General features: G+C 38.2%; 1 protein-coding gene across 1 annotated transcript; it reads left to right on the top strand.

Annotated features, from left to right (window-relative positions):
* Window positions 1–15,174: 15,174 nt before the first annotated feature.
* On the top strand, window positions 15,175–15,486 carry LOC123822867 (28S ribosomal protein S36, mitochondrial-like). The gene has a single exon (XM_045845028.1). The coding sequence runs from the start codon at window positions 15,175–15,177 to the stop codon at window positions 15,484–15,486; it is 312 nt and encodes a 103-aa protein (XP_045700984.1).
* The last annotated feature ends 5,394 nt before the right edge of the window (window positions 15,487–20,880 follow it).

Below are 20,880 nucleotides of genomic sequence, written 5' to 3'. Positions count from 1 at the left end.
GTCTTTCATGACTTGGAATACTTCTTGCCAACCCCTTCTTGCCTGCAAGGTCTCTTTTGAGAAATCAGCTGACAGTCTGATGGGAACTCCTTTGTAGGTGACTGTCCCCTTATCTCTTGCTGCTTCTAGGATTCCCTCCTTCATTTTAACCATGGCTAATATATTTATGCTGTGCCTTGGTGTGTTCCTCCTTGGGTCCAACTTCTTTGGGACTCTCTGAGCTTCCTGGAAGTCTATTTCCTTTGCCAGATTGGGGAAATCCTCCTTCATTATGTTTTCAAATAAGTTTTCAATTTCTTGCTCTTGTTCTTCTCCTTCTGGTACCCCTATGAGTTGGATGTTGGAACATTTAAAGATGTCCTGGAGGTTCCTAAGCCTCTCCTCATTTTCTTGAATTCTTATTTCTTCATTCTTTTCTGTTTGATTGTTTCTTTCTTCCTTCTGGTCCACTCCATTGATTTGAGCCCCAGTTTCCTTCCCATCACTATTGGTTCCCTGTGCATATTCCTTCATTTCACTTAGCGTAGTCTTCATTTTTCCACCTAATTTGCAGCCAAATTCAGCCAATTCTGTGAGTATCCTGATCACCAGTGCTTTGAACTGTGTATCTGATAGGTTGGCTATCTCTTGATCGCTTAGTTGTATTTGCTGTGGAGCTTTGATCTGTTCTTCTGTTTGGGCCATTTTTTTTTTGTCTTGTTACACTTGTTACTTATGTGGGCAGAGCCTTAGGTGTTCACCAGGGCAGGGCAACCCAGTTGCTGAGTTGTGATGTTGTATGTGGGGGTGGGGTCCGAGAGGGAACAATGGTGTTTGCTCCTTTCTCTGTTGGATTTCAGTCCCTTCTGCCACTTCCCACAAACAAATCGGGCCCTTCTGGTGCTAATTTCCATGTGGGTGGGCTTGTGCACATTCTAGAACCCAGTGGGTCTCTCCAATGAACTCTCCTGTGAGGCTGGAGGCTGGGAGTCTCTCCCTGCGCCTCAACCCCCACAGGTGTTTTCAATCAGTGCCCCGAGGCTCTATTTCCCAATGCTGGGACCCTGGGTTGCACACAGTGCCTTGCTTCACAATTGCCGCCTTCCTGGGTCTGCCAGCCACAGCCTGTGCACCCAGGGTCTGCCCGCTGTGGTCTTGTGTGCCCAGGATGCCTTACACACCCAGTCCCACTGCTCTTTGTGCTTCAACCCCTCTCCACCCAGCTGCCCAACTCCACCCCTTCTACCAGTCTGGATGAACATGTCTATTTTAACTCCTTGGTTGTCTGACTACCATACAGTTCAACTTTCTGTCAGTTCTGGTTGTTATTCTGTTTCTAAATTGTTGTTTCCCCTATCTTCGTTGTGCGAGGAGGCACAGTGTGCCTAGCTATGGCTCCATCTTGGCCAGAAGTCTGATCATGTGGTTTTTATCCTTCATTTTGTTTATGTGGTGAATCACATTTATTGATTTGCAAATATTGTACTAACTTTTCATTCCTGGAATAAATCCCATTTGATCATGGTGTGTGATCTTTTTGATCCATTGTTGTATTCAGTTTGCTAATATTTTGTTGAGGATTTTAGTGTCTATATTCATCTGAGATATTGGCCTATAATTTTCTTTCTTTGTAGAAAGTGGGGGTGGGGTCCGAGAGGGCCCCCTTTTCTTTCTTTTGTAGAAAGAAAATTATCTGGTTTATCTGTTTTTTGTTTTTTGTTTTTAATTAGGATAATGCTGCCCCATAAAATGAGCTTGGGAACCTTCCCTCCTCTTGAAATTTTTGAAGTAGTTGGAGATGGAAAGGGGTTAGTTCATCCTGAAATGTATGGTAAAATTCACCTGAAAGTCATCTGGTCCATGGCTTTTGTTTCTAGGACTTTTTTTTTTTAAACAATTACTGCTTCAATTTAACTAGATATAATTTGTGTATTCAGATTCACTGATTCTTTCTGATTTAGTTTTGGAAGATTGTATGTTTATAGGAATTTAACCATTTCATCCAGGTTATCCAGTTTGTTGGCATATAGTTGTTCATAATACTTTCTTATAATCTGTTGTATTTCTTTGGTGTCAGTTGTTATTTCTATTTCATTTCTCATTTTATATATTTGGGTCCTCTCTCTCTTTTTCTTGATGAGTCTGGTTAAAGGTTTGTCAACTTGTTTATCTTTTTAAATAACCAACTCTTGGATTCATTGACCTTTTGTATTATTCTTTTAGACTCTGTTTTGTTTGTTTCTGCTTTAATCTTTATTGTTTCCTTCCTTTTACTCACTTTGGGCTTTGTTTATTGTTCTTTTTCAAGTTCCTTTTAGTGTAAAGTAAGATTGCTTATTTGAACTTCTTTTTTCTTTTTTGTTTTTTTGAGATAGTCCTGTGAATTTTCCTCTTAGGATTGCTTTCACTGTGTCCCACAGATTTTGGATTATTGTATTCTAATTTTCATTTGCTTTAGGATATCTTTTGATGTCTTCCTTGACCTTGTCACTGGCCCATTCACTGTTAATAATATGTTATTTAGCTTCCATGTCTTTGCATGTTTTTGTGTTCTTGTGATTAATTTCTAGTTTCATAGTATGGCAGTCAGAGAAGATGCTTGATGTGATTTCAATCTTCTTAAATTTATTGAGGCTTGTTTTGTATCCTAACATGTGGTCTATCCTAGAAAACACTCTGTGTGCACACAAAAAAGTGTGTGTATGCTGCTGCTTTGGGGTGAAATGTTCAGAAGATATCAACTAAATATAATTAAATTCAATTGATCTAGTGTGTCCTTTAAGGCTGCTGTTTCTGTTTTGATTTTCTGTCTGGAAGATCTATTCATTGATGTCGATGGGGTGTTAAAATCCCTGACTATGACTGTATTTCTGTCAGTCTCTCCCTTTATGTCCATCAATATTTGATTTACAAGTTAGGTGCTCCTATGAGGCATGTGTTAATGTTTGCTAGGGTTATATTCTCTTTGTCATTATGTAGTGCCCTCCTTTGTCCCTTACTATAACTTCCATTTTAACATCTATTTTGTCAGATATAAGTATTGCTATCTCATCTTTTTTTCCTTTCCATTTGCATGAAATATATTTTTCCATCCTTTTATTTTATACGTGTATCTTTTGATCTGAGGTGGGTCACTGAGAGACAGCATATATATGGGTCTTGTTTTCTTATCCATTCAGCTATTGTATTTCTTTTGGTTGGAGCATTTAAGGCATTTACATTTAAGGTGATTATTGATAGATATGTGTTTAGTGCCATTTTTTTTGTTAGACTATTTTCCTCTGTTTAATTTTTTTATCTTTATTTTTCCTCTTCTTTTTTCACATATAGAATTTATTTATTTTCTTTTTTAAATTTAAATTATTTTATTGTTGTTCAATTATAGTTGTCCATATATTCTCCCCACCCTTCCCCCACCCCCTCCAAACCCACCTCCCTCCCTTGCTTCCACCTTCCCCCTTGGTTTTGTCCCAGTGTCCTTTATAGTAGTTCCTGAAAACTCTTCTTCCTGCTGTCCCCTTCCCCCTCCCCTCTGGCTATTGTTAGATTGCTTTAATTTCAATGACTCTGGTTATATTTTGTTTGCTTTTTTTTTTCGTTGATTATGCTCCAGTTAAAGGGGAGATCATATGGTATTTGTCCCTCACCACCTGGGTTATTTTACTTAGCACAATCCTCTCCAGTTCCATCCATGCTGTTGCAAAGGATATAAGCTCTTTCTGTCTTTCTGCTGTGTAGAATTCCATTGTGTATATGTACCATAGTTTTTTCATCTACTCATTTATTGATGGGCATTTAGGTTGCTTTCAGCACTTGGCTATTGTAAATTGTGCTGCTATGAATATTGGGGTGCATAGGTTCTTTTGGATTGCTGTTTCAGGGTTCTTAGGATATAATCCCAGAAGTGGAATTGCTGGATCAAAAGGCAGATCCATTTTTAGTTTTCTGAGGAAATTCCATACTGTTTTCCATAGTAATTATACCAGTCTGCATTCCCACCAGCAGTGCACTAGGGTTTCCTTTTCTCCACAACCTCTCCAACACTTGTTTCATAATTTGTTTGTGATGGCCATTCTGACTGGTGTGAAGTGGTATCTCACTCTGGTTTTAATTTGCATCTCTCTGATGGCTAGTGATGCTGAGCATCTTTTCATGTGTCTCTGGATCCTCTGTATGTCCTCTTTAGAGAATGTGTGTTTAAGTCCTTTGACCATTTTTTAATTGGGTTGCTTGTCTTTTTAGAGTGGAGTTGTGTGAGTTCTTTATAAATTTTGGAGATCAAGCCCTTGTCTGATGTGTCTTTGGAAAATATGTTTTCCCATACAGTTGGCTCTCTTTTCATTTTAATGCTGTTTTCTTTAGCCATGCAGAAGCTTTTTAATTTGATGAGGTTTCATTTCTTTATTCTTTCCTTTATGTCCCTTGCTTTAGGGGACATATCTATGAAGATGTTGCTATGTGGAATGTCTGAGATTTTCCTGCCAATGTTTTCCTCTTGGACTTTTATGGTGTTATGACTTATATTTAAGTGTTTTATTCACCTTGAATTTATTTTTGTGTTTGGTGTAAGTTGGTGATCAAGTTTCATTTTTTTGCATGTAGCTGTCCAGATCTCCCAATACCATTTGTTGAAGAGGCTATTTTTATTCCATTTTATGCTTCTTCCCCCTTTGTCAAATATTAATTAACTGTAGAGACTTGAGTTTATTTCTGGGCTCTCTATTCTGTTCCATTGGTCTATGTGCCTGTTTTTATGCCAGTACCAGGCTGTTTTGATTACAGTGACCTTGTAATACAGTTTGATATCAGGTATTGTGATCCCTCCTGCTTTGTTCTTCTTTCTCAAAATTGCTTCAGTAATTTGGGGTTGTTTATGTTTCCATATAAATTTCTGAAATGTTTGTTCTATATTTGTGAAATATGTCATGGGTACTTTAATAGGGATTGCATTGAATCTATAAATTGCTTTGGGTAGTATGGACATTTTGATTATGTTAATTCTTCTGATCCATGAGCATGTTACATGCTTCCATTTGTTTGTGTCTTCCTTAATTTCTTTCTTCAGTGTTGTATAGTTTTCTGAGTACAGGTCTTTTACCTCCTTGATTAGGTTTATTCCTAGGTACTTTATTTTTCTTATTACTATATCAAATAGGATTTTTTCATGATTTCTGTTTCTGATGTTTCATTGTTGGTGTACAAAAATGCCTTTGATTTCTGAGTATTGAATTTGTATCCTGATGTTTTGCAAAATTCATTTATTAGGTCAAGTACATTTTTTGGTGGAGTCTATAGGATTTTCTATGTACGGTATCATGTCATCTGCAAACATTGACAGTTTTGTTTCCTCCTTTCTGATTTGGATGCCTTTTATTTCTTTTTCTTGTCTGATTGCTGTGGCTAGGACTTCCAGTACTATGTTGAATAGGAGTGGTGAAAGTGGGCATCCTTGTCTTGTTCCTGATCGTAGTGGGAAAGCTCTAAGTTTTTGTCCATTGAGTATGATGTTGGCTGTAGGTCTCTCGTATATGGCCTTTATTATATTGAAATGCTCCCTCTGTTCCCACTTTGCTGAGTGTTTTTATCATAAATGGATGCCGTACCTTATCAAATGTTTTTTCTGCATCTATTGATATGATCATGTGATTTTTGTCCTTCATTTTGTTTATGTGGTGTATTATGTTTATTGATTTGCCAGTATTGTACCATCCTTGCATCCCTGGGATGAATCCCACTTGGTCATGGTGTATGATCTTTTTAATGTATTGCTGGATGTGGTTTGCAAGTATTTTGTTTACAATTTTAGCATCTATGTTCATCATTGATATTGTCCTGAAGTTTTCTTTCTTTGTTGTGTCTTTATTTGGTTTTAAAATTAGGATGATGTTGGCCTCATAAAAAGAGTTTGGGAGTCTTCCATCTTCTTTAATTTTTTGAAATAATCTGTGGAGGATAGGGGTTAGCTCTCCCTTAAATGCTTTGTAAAATTCTCCTGTGAAACTGTATGGTCCAGGGCTTTTGTGTGTTGGAAGTTTTTAAATTACTGTTTCAATTTCATCAAGTGTTATTGGTCTGTTCAGGCTCTGCTTCTTTTTTATTGAGTTTTGGAAGGTTATATTTTTCTAGAAACTTGTCCATTTCACCTAGGTTTTCAAATTTCTTGGCATATAGTCTTCCATAGTAATTTCTTACAATCCTTTGTAGCTCTGTGGTATCAGTTGTAATCTCTCCTCTTTCATTTCTCATTGTGTTACTTTGGATCCTCTCTCTTTTTTTTCTTGATGAGCCTGCTTAAAGACTTGTCTATTTTGTTTATCTTTTCAAAGAACCAGCTCCGGGACTTACTGATTCTTAGAATTATGCTTTTAGTCTCCATGTCATTTAATTCTGCTCTGATCTTGGTTATTTGCTTCCTTTCATTTGCTCTGAGCTGTCTTTGTTGTTATTCCTCCAGTTCTTGTAGGTGTAAGGTTAGGTTATTTATTTGAAATCTTTTTATCTCTCTTAGGTAGGCCTGTATAGCTATGAACTTCCCTTTTAGGACTGCCTTCACTCTGTCCCATAAGTTTCATAAGTTTTGGATTCTTGTGAGTTCATTTTCATTTGTTTCCAGAGACTTTTTGATTTCTTCACTAATGTCATTCTTGACCCATTCATATTTTAATAGCATGTTATTCAATCTCCATGATTTTGAGTGTTTTGGGTTTTTTCCTTGAGGTTGGTTTCTAGTTTCAGTCCTTTGTGGTCAGAGAAAATGCTTGATATGATTTCAGTTTTCTTGAATTTGTTGAGGCTTGTTGTGTTTTATCACATGATGTGTCTTTGAAAATGTTCCATGTGCATTTGAAAAGAATGTGTACTTTGCTTCTTTGGCATGAAGGGCTCTATATATATCAGTTAAGTCCATTTCATCTAGGGCTTTATTCAATGCCACAATATCTTTGTTGATATTTTTTTTGACGATCTGTCCATTTTTGACAGTGGGATGTTAAAATTTTCTACTACAATTGTGTTGCTGTCCATATCTTTCTTGAAGTCCTCCAAGGCTTTCTTTATGTATTTGGGTGCATATATATTTACTATGTTTATGTCTTCTTGATGGATTCTTCCCTTTAGTATAATGAAGTGACCTTCTGGGTCTCTTTTAATGGTTCATTTTTTAAATTCTATTTTGTCCGATATGAGTATTGCTACCTTGGCTTTTTCCCCCCTGTCCATTTGCCTGGAAAATTTGTTTCTAGCCCTTCACTTTCAGTCTGTGTAAGTATTTTGTTCTGAGGTGGGTCTCTTGTAAATAGCATATGTGTGAGTCATGTTTTCTTATCCATTTCACTGTTCTGTGTCTTTTGATTGGGGTATTTACTCCATTTACATTTAAGGTTACTATTGATAGATGATTATTCATTGCTGTTTTGTGGTACCTGTGTTTCTCCCTCTTTCACTGTTTTTCTTCCTATTCTTAAAGCAAACCCTGTAGCATGTCTTCCAGAGCTGATTTGGAGGAGGTATATTCTTTGAGGCTTCTTTTGTCTTGTCTGGGAAGCTCCTCATTTGGTCTTCCATTTTAATTGAGAGCCTTTCTGGATAAAGTAGTCTTGGTTGCAGGCCTCTGATTTTCTTTACTTGGAATATTTCTTGCCATTCCCTTCTGGCTTCAAGCTTTGTCATTGAGAAGTCAGCTGCTAGTCTTATCGGGCCTTCCTTGTATGTTACTTCCTGTTTTTCCCTTGCTGCCTTCAAGATTCTCTCTTTATCTTGGAATTTTGCCATTTTAATTATGATGTGTCTTGAAGTCGACCTCTTTGGGTTCCTCTTGATTGGGGCTCTCTGTGTTTCCAGAATTTGTGTGACTTTTTCTCTCATCAAATTAGGGAAGTTTTCCATCATTACTTTTTCAAACAGATTTTCTATCCCTTGGTCTTCTTCTTCTCCTTCTGGTATCCCTATTATATGGATATTATTATGTTTCATGTTGTCCTGGATTTCCCTTAACCCTTCTTCATTCTTTCTGAGCTTCTTTTCCTTGTCTCACTCATTCTGGGTGCTTTTTTCTACCTTGTCCTCCAGCTCACTGATCTGATCCTCTACTTCATCAAGTCTGCTTTTCATACCTTCTACTGCATTCTTCAGTTCAGAAATTATATTCTTCATTTCTTCTTGGCCCTTGTTAGTTTCTATTTCCTTTTTCATGTTGATATAGTTTGAAGTGAGTTCACTGTAGTTTCCCTGTAGTTTTTGGTAATTCTTTGTGAGCTCATTGAGCTTCCTTATAACCATTGCTTTGAACTCAATATCTGATAGTTGACTTGCCTCTATTTCATTTAGCATTCTTTCTGAGGCTTCCTCCTTTCCTTTTATTTGGGGATTGTTTCTTTGTCTTCCCAATGTTTGCGAGACTCTTCTTGTTAGCCTCAGCTTCTTAAATTGATCTGTTCTGGTTTCCTGGGTTTATGGTGTGAATTTCTATGGTAAAACACTTGTGAGAGTCAGTGGTGTTGTCTCCTTGATCTCCCAAGCTCACTGGTCTTGGACTGTTGTTTATGTTATCTCTGTGTATGCCTTTGGGTTTTGATTGCTGTTGGGGCTTTCTTGGGTGGGTCCTTCCCACCAGCTGGTCACTGTGTCCACCATCTCCTGTGTTTTGTTTTGCTGGTGTGGGCAGGTTGTGTTGAAGCTGGTTCTTCCATGTGTATAAGGTTTTGAGGATTCTCTCCTCCTCTTGTTCATTTATTTGTTCTGGGTAATTTCTCCACTATTTAGTTGTATTTCCAGATAGGTTCTGGTTTGAGTTAGTGTGACTTCCACTCCCTCCTTCACCTTCTTCTGTTGTTATCTTTTGTTGGTTCCTTTGTTGGTGTGTTTCCTCTTCCAGCAGGTATCCTGGTGTCCACAGCTTCCACCTACTCTTTTTTTGTGATCAGTTGGAGGTGAAGACAAAATGGTTTAAGGCAGCAAGAGTGTACTCTATGATATTTACATTACCAGCCCATAGAGAGGAGATAGGAGATCCTATGGATATGTATAGTGTTGACTGTGATATTTTACCCAACTAGCCACTTTTTAGAAAGAGTGGAAAGAAGATAATACTGTTGTTGGGGGTGGGGAGGATTGTGAGTTGGATCTAGAAAGCAGTGAGCTTGCAGAAGGTCAGTCATGAAGTAAAGTGAGCGTAAAGGATAGAAAATAGATATAATGTGTGAGAGTGTAGAGTTAACCACAACAGTAATAGAGTTCAGGAAACCATGAAGTTGGCTAAGATCTGGGAGTGGTGCTACGTAGTATTTGCAATGGTATGAAACAGCTATTATTTACAGTAATAATGGAGCAACAATCATATGACAGAATCTATGTGATCTGGATAATCAGAATAGGAAGTATAGGACCTAGAGTAGTGTGCTAGTGGAACACAAGTGAAGTGAAAGACAGTAAAATAACAATACACTATGAAAGAGAGCACCAAGGGAAACCAGTCAAACAATGCAGTTTAACCAGCCAAATGAAGAAGAGTAATCAGGAAGAAGAGTAATACAAAAATACTAATAAAATAAAAGATGTAAGAATAATGAAAAAATAATAATACAAATATGCAACACCTTGCAAGTTCTCTGTAGTAGCAAAGTGAAATTTGTCTCACTATCTCAGGTGTTGGGATGCCCTGTTCTTGGGTACATCTCTGGTCTTTTCACAGTTTCAGGTTTTTTTGTCTCACTTGTGGGAATTGTATTTTAAAAAAAAGAAGGAAGAAGGAATAAAACAAGGAAGAAAGAAAGAGAAAAAGAAGGAGTTAAAAGATAAAAAAAATAAAGAATTACTTAAAAAAACAAAAGCCTCCTGCTGGCTTCAAACTGGACAAGCCAGTGTTGCTGTTCTTCCTGGCTGTAGCAGGCTGAGGGGTAATTGATTTCGCTTTCCTCCCTTCCTGATTGGCAGTCAGCCTCAAGCCCATTTGCCCAGTAGCCTCTGGTCTGCGCACACACTCTCCCTGGGTTGCAGGTGTGCGTGCTAGGCCTGGATGCCTCCGTTCCCTCAGGTTCGGGTGTGCATGGAACTCTTTCCAGGGCTATGGGAGTGTGCACAGGGCCTTCCACGCCACCTCGGAAGCACTGCATGGCTGGGTGGAGAGGAAGCCGGAGTGGCTGCTGTAGGAGAATTTCCTAAACAGCCACCAAGTGTCTTTTTTCACTTTTTCTTTTTGAGAAATTCCTCCTGTTCAAGCCTGCTGCTCCATATAGAGGCCTGGACTCTCCCACATCCCACCTCTCCAACCAGATGCAGGACTATCTGGGTCAGGGCCTGTCACAGCTGAACTCTCAACTCAACTCTCCCCAGCCAGAGTCCACAGACTTTGTGGGTGCTCACAGCCCCTCTGTGACTTCTTAGTCACTTAGTTCTTATTTCCCTCTTTGTGACTTCAAGCAACCAGGTCTCTCCTGGTACTACTCAAACCTTGTTTGGCAGGGGAGGGAGCCGTTGACCCAGCTCTCTCCCAAGAACTCTGTGGCAGACCCAGCAGGTGCCAGGACTGGGGCTTCAGCCACCCTGGTCCCCGCACTGATCCCAGGGACCTTATTGTCCTGAAGCACTCTCCTTATCATCTGGTTTTTCAATGTCCTCTACAATTTTGGGTCTCCATTCTTCATATATGCTGGGGTATTGTTGGATGTTCATTCTTTTCCTTAGTAGATCAGCTAGGTATTTCACCTGTGTGCAGGGGGAAGTGGGCTCCACTTCCACCTACCTCACCACCATCTTCCTCCACATTATTTTTCCTCTTCTTAAAGCAAGCCCTTTAACATTTGCTGCAGTACTGGTTTGGTGTTAACAAACTCTTTTAGCTTTTTCTTGTCTGAGAAGCTCCTTATTTCTCCTTCAATTTTAAATGGTAGCCTTGCTGGGTAAAGTGACCTTGGTTGTAGGTCCTTGCTTTTCATCACTTTGAATATCTCACATCACTCACTTTTGGCCTGAAATATTACTGTTGAGAAATCAGATGACAGTCTAATTGGTGCTCCCTTGTATGTAACTACTTGCTTTTGTCTTGAAGATTTTAGGATTCTCTCCATGTCTTTCAGTCTTGCCATTTTGATTACCATGTGTCTTAGTGTAGACTTCTTTGGGTCCATCTTATTTGGGACTCTTGGAGCTTCCTGGACTTGTGTGTCATTTTCCTTCACCAGATTAAGGAAGTTTTGGGTCATTATTTCTTTAAATAGGTGCTCGATCCCTTGCTCACTCTCTTCTCCTTCTGGTATTCCCGTCATGTGGATCTTTTCATGCTTCACTTTGTCCCAAAAGTTTCATAAGCTCTCCTAATTTTTAAAAAATTTTTTTCTTTTTGCTGCTATGCTTGGGTGTTTTCTTCTACCTTGTCTTCCAAATTACTGATGTGATTCTCTGCTTCATGTAACCTACTGTTTATTCCTTCCAGTATATTATTTATTTCAGATATTGCATTCTTTATTTCTGACTGGTCCTTTTTCATGATTTCTATGTCTTTTTTCATGCTGTGGAGTACCCCTGTAATCATACTGTAAACTCTCCATCTGATAGATTGCTTGCCTCCATTTCACCTAATTCTTCTTCTGGAGAATTCTCTTGTTCTTTCATTTGGGGTCTGTTTCATTGTCTTCCAATTTTGGCTGCCTCTTTGTGTTTGTTTCTATTAAGTATATCTGCAAAGACTCTGGTTTAGGCCTATGTCAAACCATGCCTGTGACTGGCCCAGGGTAACCTATTTGGAGCTATCAGTGATCCACAGCATGTGGTTCCCTCTGTTGGACCTGTTTCTGTGCAGAAAGAACCAGGCTACACACCACAGCTGTCTTTTACCAGCACCAGGCCCAGGGGAGGGTGAACTAAAGTCTCAGAGCTCCCAGAGTTCTGCCTCTGTCTGCAGGCTTTCTGTTAGGCTTAAAATGTGAAAGTCTTACAGCTGTATTCCTCAGCAACAGGGTTTAATCACCACAGGGTGGGGTGAGAGTTATTCTTGTGAGTGGGGCTTTTGCTTCCCCTCAGGCTGTTGCCATTTGGAGGTGAGTGCTGTCTGAGAAAGATGGCTCCTGAAGTATGCGGAATGACTTAGGACTGGGATTCTGGTGGCTAACTGTTCAGTTTTCTTACCAAGCCACCAGCCCCAGACTCTCCTCACACATCTCTAGTCCACTCTGCTGGAGACCAGGGTAAGTGGCTGCAAACAGAATTTTGTGCATTAGCCATTTATGAGGCTCTCTGTGTCTTCAGCTGTCTCTCCCTGGTGGATGGAAACCTTGCTGCTTTTCACAGTTATATATTATTTGAGTGCCTTTCCCAGTTCTGATGCTATGGGCTGGGGAGCCCTGCTTGGGGTTTAGACCCCACACTTCTCTGGGGCACCCCCTGGCTACTGAAATATCCCTCTGGAACTTCAGCTGCTTCCACTGGGTGCCCAGACAGCCTTCTCTGCCTCCTCTGTACTCCTTCCCAGTCTCATGGTGAAATGATTTCTTCCATCTGTCTGTGGTTATATGGCTTCTCTCCAGCTAGTGTTCAGTTGGTTATTAAGGATGATTTTTCTAAATTTAGGTATAATTCCAGTTTGGTCCTGTGAGGAGGTTGGTGTAGCTTCCATTTAACTCCTCCACCAACTGGGGTCTCTCACGCAGCATTTTTCTCATTGTATATTTCTCATGTTATAATTTGTATACATTTGATATTATATTATATTTATCTGAATGTAAGCCTCTTTAAGCTGAGGACTGAGAATTATTCAGTTTTTAATACCTTGTAGCCCACCAAAGATACTGTACAAAGTTCACTTTAAGCAATAAATTTTTCTTTAGGACTTTTTCTTTAGGAAATTTTGAAAATTTGAGTTTTTTAAAAATTTAACTTTAAAAGTAAAACAATTTGAGTTTTTATTTAGAGCCAAAGCCAACTTGGACCTATCATTTTATCATTTAATCCATGTCATTGAGTTATGAGCTAATTTCTTAGTATTTATAACAAAATTCAGACAAAACATTTGCTATCCTTAGTACCTTCTAGAATAATGGTTTCTAAAATGGGGCTCCTGTGGCCATGTGCCTCAGAATCAATCAGGATGCAAGTTTCAAATATAATTGTTTTCATGCACTGTGAATATCCTAAATCTCTGAGTGTAGGTCATGCACATGCATCATGCTCTTGGAGGATTCTTGTGTACATTGAGCTTTGGAGACCACCACAAATTGTTAACTGGAGAGAGTGGGGAAGAGAAAAGATATATCAGAATCTCCTGGAAAGTTTCTTTGAAATAAAGACAATTCCTGACTGCTCTCCATAACTCTGGCCACACCTCTGTTCCAGCAGCTTGCTGCCACTCTCTCATCCCCATATGCAGCCACAGCTCTATACCTACTTTTCCAGTGCATTTGGAAAGATACTTTGTAGAAAAGGTTTCCTTGGCTTACCACTGTCAGGAACATGGCCATTGAGCCCCTTGTTAGACAAGCACTATATATGAAGACCTGTGGTACAAGAAACATTAAGTAAACCAATGTTAGTCAAACTTTTTTTCCCACCCACCCTCCCTCCCTTTCTCCCTTCTTTCCTTCTTTTTCAATTCTTTGCATCCCATAGAAGTAGTTTTGAAGGAATCTTCTTTGGGAAATATTTTGGCCACTGCATGAGCCCAACTTTACCTCAGTATTTGAAGATTGTAGAAAGAAAAGACTAGGTCAGAGTAACAAGGGAATGAGGGAAAGGTGGCCAGAGAAGAGCAAAGCTGTGGGGAGGGGCCACTGAGGGTGACTCAAGGTTTCTAGACCTTTAACAAGAGCGATTACAATAAAAGGCATACTGTTGTCCAATGAAAAAATAAATATTGAGATAAATTTAGTAAAATGACAAGTTATTCATCTGAAATGTAACTGTTGTTCCTGAATAGTATGCCCACTGTGAATATTTTGTATTTTTGTTAATATTTTAAAAAATGTAATGTATGAATTTTTAGCTTTGCTTAAATTCTACAGAATGCATAACATTATTCACTTATGCTTCATGTCTACTTTACTCTTGGCAGAGTATGTATTCTCTGTGGATATAAAAGAAATGTGAGCAAACTGTTAAAAATGTCTTATCTTTATTAAGCGGTAGTTACTTGAAAGAGAATAAGAAAACAAAATACTAAAAATTTTAAGCTCTGAAAGGCTCATATTTCCAGCTGTTAGATTTGTAAAAAGATTATTGGTAGTATTGAATTGGTCATTGGTGGGGCAGGGTGCTATGGGACAGAAAGCACCAGACCTGGGCTCACATGGGTCACAGAGCTGTGGGTCCTAGACAAGGTGCACCTCTGAATTTCAGGTGTCTGTGCCATGGAGAAGAGCCATGGTGGGGATTCTTGTTGAGATTAAACAGAGGTGTGTGAAGGCCCTGACAGGGATCCTAGTCTTGGAGGCAAGCAGGTGGGTTGACTTCTTGCTTGGAGTCAGAACAATGGCAAATCCATGAAGGTGAATCTCATCATGACTGCTTAAAAGCTTGGTTGTACTTACAGGAGATTTTCTGTTCCTAGAAGACTTGCCTGTTCCTACGAAGAGAAAAATGGCTTATGTGTTAGGTTTGGAATATTGTCCATTTGTATAACTCTTTCCTGTGACTATCTCCTATGTTACATAACCGATTTAAAAGTAAAGTGTAGTTTGTGAAGGGCAGGATTTATAGTTTGAATTTTAAGTCAAAAGAATAAAGTATTACTATTTTAAATATTAGCTCATTAGCACTCATTAATTGATGAGGTGTTAATATAGTCACTTCTTGAAAAACCTTCATAGATCACAGTGAAAACAAAAAAATACTTCAGAAGAAAGAAAAGAATCATAAACACATAGGCTAGGTTATGTGGATGATAAGCAATCAAGTTGCTTTTCTTCTCTTTTGATGAATTAGATTTTGGCTCAGTTGCATTACTGTTTGTGACCTTTATCTCTTCAATCTTCTAAATCTACTTATATTTCATTCTTAGGAAAAATCTTTCCTGGGAATGCTTATTCTATATTAATATGTAATTAAATGTTTTAAATTATTTTGGTAAAACTTTTAATATAATCAGGTAGTAATTGCTCATTTCAATAACATTCATATTAAGGTACTTTGAAATATAGTTTGTCAATTATTGCTCAATAAAGCTGAACTTAAAAAAAATAAATATACTGGAGCTGTCCCTTCTTGGGGGTCATGATGGGCAGTAAGATGGTATCTGCTAGCATGGTCTTTGAGGTAGTCAAGCCACATACTCCATTAATAAGTTTCCCTAACAGAAGAGACCATTCTAAACCAAATGTATCAGAAGTTTTGAGATTTGCAGCACTACCATCTAACGCTTCTTCAATTTCACAGCATTTTAAGGGAAATAAATTGCCAGATTGGCTGATACATCAGAATCCACCAGACACTGCAGAAATAATAATAACATTACTTCAGAAATATAGAAGGAAACGTATGTCTCAAGAAGAAATTGAATTTATACAACATGGAGGTCCAGAATAATCACTGACACTGGCTGCTGTTTGTCATCAGACAAAAGGATAGCCTTTACAGTAAAAGACTTCAAACAGGACAAATGAAAAATTGTACACTAAACAACCTTAATAAATATTCTGTAAACAAAAAAACTATGTAGGAAATTTAGATAGACACTTATATCTCATAATTTATGTATCTTGGTCAGCTCCTCCACAAGCTTACCTAATTGTTTATATACTTTATACTTATTAAAATGCACATTTTAAAATGTTAGCCTATTAATTTACTCTTGATTATCAAGTATTACCAGTGTTGAACTATTAAAAACACAGGATATCTAGTTAAACCATCATAGGCTTCCCATAATTTCACTTTTCTTTCAGTTTATGTTTAGACTTGAATTTATCAGTCAGAATTGCTGCTGTTTGGAAGTGATTTTCCTGAAATTGGATGACAATCAGTGATATAATTGCTCCATTATTTATTCTTAATTCTCTTAATGTTTTTTTTCATTCACAAAGTTACTGGAGTATAACTGGTTTAATAAGCACATCCTACTCTGAATGATAAAAATATAGCCGAAGTAAAACCAGTGACTTTGTGGTAGTAAGACTGGGGAGTTAACACAACAGATCATTTGTCAGCTATTTTTAGGAAAAAAAGTATAAAATCAGAGGTCAAAATAAATATAGCATAGGTATAAATGTTTGACCAAAGATGACAATTTCTTATGTGTTTAGGGGTGTTAGGAAAGTATTGTTCTGTGGTTTATTTTACTGTTTTGATTGTAATAATGTATGCAAGTCCTAGTAACCATTAACTTTCTCAAACTTAATGTCTGGAAGCTTTATAAAATCAACCTAAATATTTACCTTGTTAAGGTAATTTATGAAACTTTAAGAAGTTCTTCCTGTGCCAAGAGTATACATTATTGTGAAAGTAAAGTCTCACAGAGCTAAATAAATTTTCTTCCATACCTTTAAAAAATATAGTGGAAAACTCTTGCTGTGCAAGTAATTTTTTTGCCTCATTTAGGAAGCAATATATTTAGAAAAAGTTAGTTTAAAATTGTTAGAGAAGATTACTATAATTAGAAATGTCCCTGTACATAAACATAATTCCAATGAAATAAAGATCTAGAGAACAGAAAGTAGAAAAAGGGGTATTTATTTTTTATTCTTCACATCCACTTGATTTGCTCTCTACAGATTTTTTTCATTCTAGAGTTTTTCCATCTGAATTACTCCTAAAAGCTCTCCTGAAACTGAAGGTTTCATTATGTAAGATGTTTACAATGTAGGAAGAATTTAGATAATTTTTTTCACAGATTACAACTCACTACCTCTCACCAAGGCTAGGGGAGGAGAAAAGCTCTCAGTCAAGTTCTTCTGAAAGCATAGAAGGAAAGGATGTAAACTATAGTTATATTATCTCCATCCATTTAGTTCTAGCAAATTAGTGGGAAAACATGCCTATGTTTATGATAAGCATTCTTTTCCTCTCCAGTAGGGCCAGTCTCATTTTCACTTGAATGTAACAAGCATTTGCATTGACTCTATCACAATACCAGAGATTGCTCAACACCAACTTCTAAGTAATTAGGGCAGTCTATTTTTTTAATTGATTTTTTAATAGAGAGAGAAAGAGGGAGAGAAACATTGACTTGTTATTCCACTCATCCACGAATGCATTGGTTGATTTTTGTATGGGCTCTGACCGAGGACAGAACTCACAACCATGACACATTGGGACAACGTTCCAACCAACTGAGCAATTTGGCCAGAGCTGGGGAGTCCTTTTTAAAAAAAACTTTATCCAACAATGAACACATGTAATTTTAAAATTCAACTGTCTGTAAGAAGTAATAGACGAAACATAGGAGATGCTATTTATAATACTGGCAGCACTTAAAGTATCTTGTTAACACTATAAGGAATGAAACCACATTCTAATTGGGATTGTATCTATTCTGGAAATAGATTTCCTTAGGGATGAAAATGTTTGGTAGGGTTTAAACCTTTGATCATTTTTCAAATCCCTTAGCATAAATAAGGTGCTCTTTCATATAAATAAAAAGATGACCATGAAGTATAAGTCAAAAAGTCCTCAAGTTATTTTAAAGAAAATATTTTTATGTCACATCATTTATAGAATGAGTGATAGATATTTTTCTGAATAATGGTAGCATGCATTTTAAAGGTTGTTCTAATTAATTATTTTGGACACTTAAGTTACTGAAGTTAGTATTCCAAATATATTTAAATGTTATCATTTAAACTACCCAAATCATGATTATATATGGTAACTCAGTCAGTGGCTATTCTGGAAAACTCCTTTTTAAAACTGAACTTCGGATGGAGGAATAGGTGGACACACTGTACCTCCTTGCACAACCAAGATTAGAACAACAATAAATTACGGTCAGCATAACACATAGAACTGATAGAGGATATATCTGAATAGAAGTTGGACAGCCAAGAAGTTGAAGTAGACCCGTACATCCAGACAGGTAGGAGACGACGAGCCAAGCGGGCGCGGGGCTGGCGCGGGTCGGTGGCGCGCAGAGGTTGGGGAAAGTTTGGCGCGGAATCAGTGCGACAGCCATCTGGGGCTCAAGAATGCAGTGGTGATCCCTGAGTATGCAAGCTGCGGCTGCCGGACCCAGTGGGGCAGCGATTGTGGACCAGGGCAGAGCTCGCAGCCCAGGAGCCCGGGGAAGGGTCTGGGCCCAGGAGAACTGAACTGCCATCACTGATTCCCTCCCGTCCCCGCCCCCGCCCCCGCCCCCGCCCCCGCCCCCGCCCCCGCCCCCGCCCCCACATATAACGTCACAATCTAGCGACTGGGGCGCCCAGCCCCGGTGAACACCTAAGGCTCTGTCCCCCACCGTAATAAGAGCGACCAGACCGGGAAAAAAAAAAATAGGAGAGACAGGGAAAGACATAAGACATGTGTGCAACAGAGCAGGTCAGTCCCCCAGGTCTCATCCTTTTGAGCAACCAAGAAATAGCCAGTCTATCAGATGCACAGTTCAAAACGCTGGTGATCAGAAAGCTCACAGAATTGGTTGATTTTGGGTGCAATTTAGATGAAAGGATGCAGGTTACCATAAAAGAGATGCAGGAAGATACATGGAGGAGAGCCAATAGAGACAGGAAGGAATCTGAGTCTCAAAACAATACAGTGGACCAGAAGGAAGATAGACTCAATCAAGCAGGAAAGCATGATGAAATAAGAATTCAAAAAATCGAGGAGAGCCTTGGGAGCATCCAGGACACCTTTAAACGTTCCAACATTCGAATTATAGGGGTACCAGAAGGGGAGGAGCAACAAGTGGAAAAGCTATCTGAACAAATAATAAAGGAGAACTTCTCCAATCTGGCAAAGGGAACAGTCTTCCAAGAAATCCAAGAAGCTCAGAGAGCCCCAAAGAAGTTGGACCCAAGAAGAAACACACCAAGGCACAGCATAATTACATTAGCCAAGGTAAAAACGAAGGAGAGAATCCTAGAAGCAGCAAGAGATAAGGGGACAGTAACCTACAAAGGAGTTCCCATCAGACTATCAGCTGATTTCTCCAAAGAGACCTTAGAGGCAAGAAGGGGCTGGAAAGAAATATTCCAAGTCATGAAAGACAAGGACCTACATCCCAGATTGCTCTATCCAGCAAAGCTCTCATTTAGAATGGAAAGGCAGATAAAGTGCTTTTCAGATAAGGTCAAATTAAAGGAGTTCATCATCACCAAGCCCTTACTTTACGAAATGCTAAAGGGACTTATCTAAGAAAAGAAGATAAAGAAAAGACATGTATAGTAAAAGGACAGCAAACTCACAATTATTAACAACCACACCTAAAGCAAAACCAAAAGAAACTAAGCAAACAACTAGAACAGGAACAGAACCACAGAAATGGAGGGCACATGGAGGGCTAGCAGCAGGGGGGTGGGAGGAGGGGAGGGAGGGGAAAGGTACAGAGAATAAGTAGCATAGAATGTAGGTTGAAAATAGATAGGGGTAGGGCAAGAATAGTACGGGAAAGGTAGAAGCTAAAGAACTCATAAGAATGACACATGGACGTGAACTAAAAGGGGGGAACGTGGGTGGGAGAGGGTGTGCACGGTGGAGGGGAGGGAAGGGGGGAAATGGGACAAATGTAATAGCATAATCAATAAAATATATTAAAAAATAAAGTTCAGATGACAAAAAAAAATTGAACTTCACTTGAACAATTCAAAGAACGGAGGAAAGGGGAGAGCAAAAGGCTTACTATTCAGTCTTAGCTGACAAATGAGAAAAATAAAAAAGATCAAATAACCTCTTCCTGGAATCACTGATTGCTCAAATAGAAAAAAGATTTTTAAATAATTAAGTCTCATTTTTAACTAAATGTGTCAGTTGAATTTTTACCATATGCTCTAAAGTACTTTATAAATCTAAAAAAAGTTTCAAAATTAAAAAAATGAATTTTAAGCATTTCATTCTGTTTAACAAGATTAGCATTTTTGAGGATTATTTAATTTTGCTCAGAATTTTGAGTCAAAGTTTTTATATTTAAAAAAATTATGTTTAGTGACTGGGAAAAATTAATCACATTGCAATCAAGGCAAAATAACCAGGTGGTAGCAAGCACAGTGGAGAAAGTGCAGGTTTGGGATTAAACTGTATTTTAGTTATGAGATTCTTAACATTTTGAGGCTGATTTCTCATCTCTAAAGGGAAAATAATAATACCTGACTGTGTTATTAGGAGAATTAATGAGAACATGAGGTTAAACACTTGATATATTAGATACTTATTAAATTATAACTATTATTATTGTGAGTTAATGACCATAATTAACATTTTTACATTTTTAAATATATTTTATTGATTATGCTACTACAGTTGTCCCATTTTTTCTCCCCTTTATTTCCCTCCACCCTGCACCCCCTCCTACCAGAAATGTGCGCCTCCCCCCTCTGCCCCACCGTAGTTCATGTCCATGGGTCATACATATAAGTTCTTTGTCTTCTCCATTTCCTATACTGTTCTTAACCTCCCACTGTCTATTTTGTACCTACCATTTATGCTTCTTATTCCCTGTACTTTTCCCCCATTCTCCTCCCCCTTCCTTGCTGACACCCCTCCATGTGATCTCTATTTCTGTGATTCAGTTTCTGTTCTAGTTGTTTGCTTAGTTTTAGTTTTTGTTTTTTAGGTTCAGTTCTTGATAGTTGTGAAGGTGTTGTCATTTCACAGTTCATAGTTTTTGATCTTCTATTTCTTAGATAAGTCCCTTTAACATTTCATAAAATAGGAGCTTGGCAATGGTAAACTCCTTTAATTTGACCTTATCTGGGAAGAGCTTTATCTGCCCTTCCATTCTAAAGGATAGCTTTGCTGGAAAGAGTAATCTTGGATGTAGGTCTTTGCCTTTCA

Source organism: Phyllostomus hastatus, unplaced genomic scaffold, assembly GCF_019186645.2.
Source record: "Phyllostomus hastatus isolate PE091 unplaced genomic scaffold, TTU_PhHast_1.1 phas_contig_449, whole genome shotgun sequence".
NCBI classification, from domain to species: domain Eukaryota; kingdom Metazoa; phylum Chordata; class Mammalia; order Chiroptera; family Phyllostomidae; genus Phyllostomus; species Phyllostomus hastatus.
This window is presented reverse-complemented; position numbering and strand designations above follow the sequence as displayed.

Coding starts and splice junctions, on each gene's coding strand:
- LOC123822867 (XM_045845028.1), top strand. CDS start 15,175: ATGATGGGCAGTAAGATGGTATCTGCTAGCATGGTCTTTGAGGTAGTC.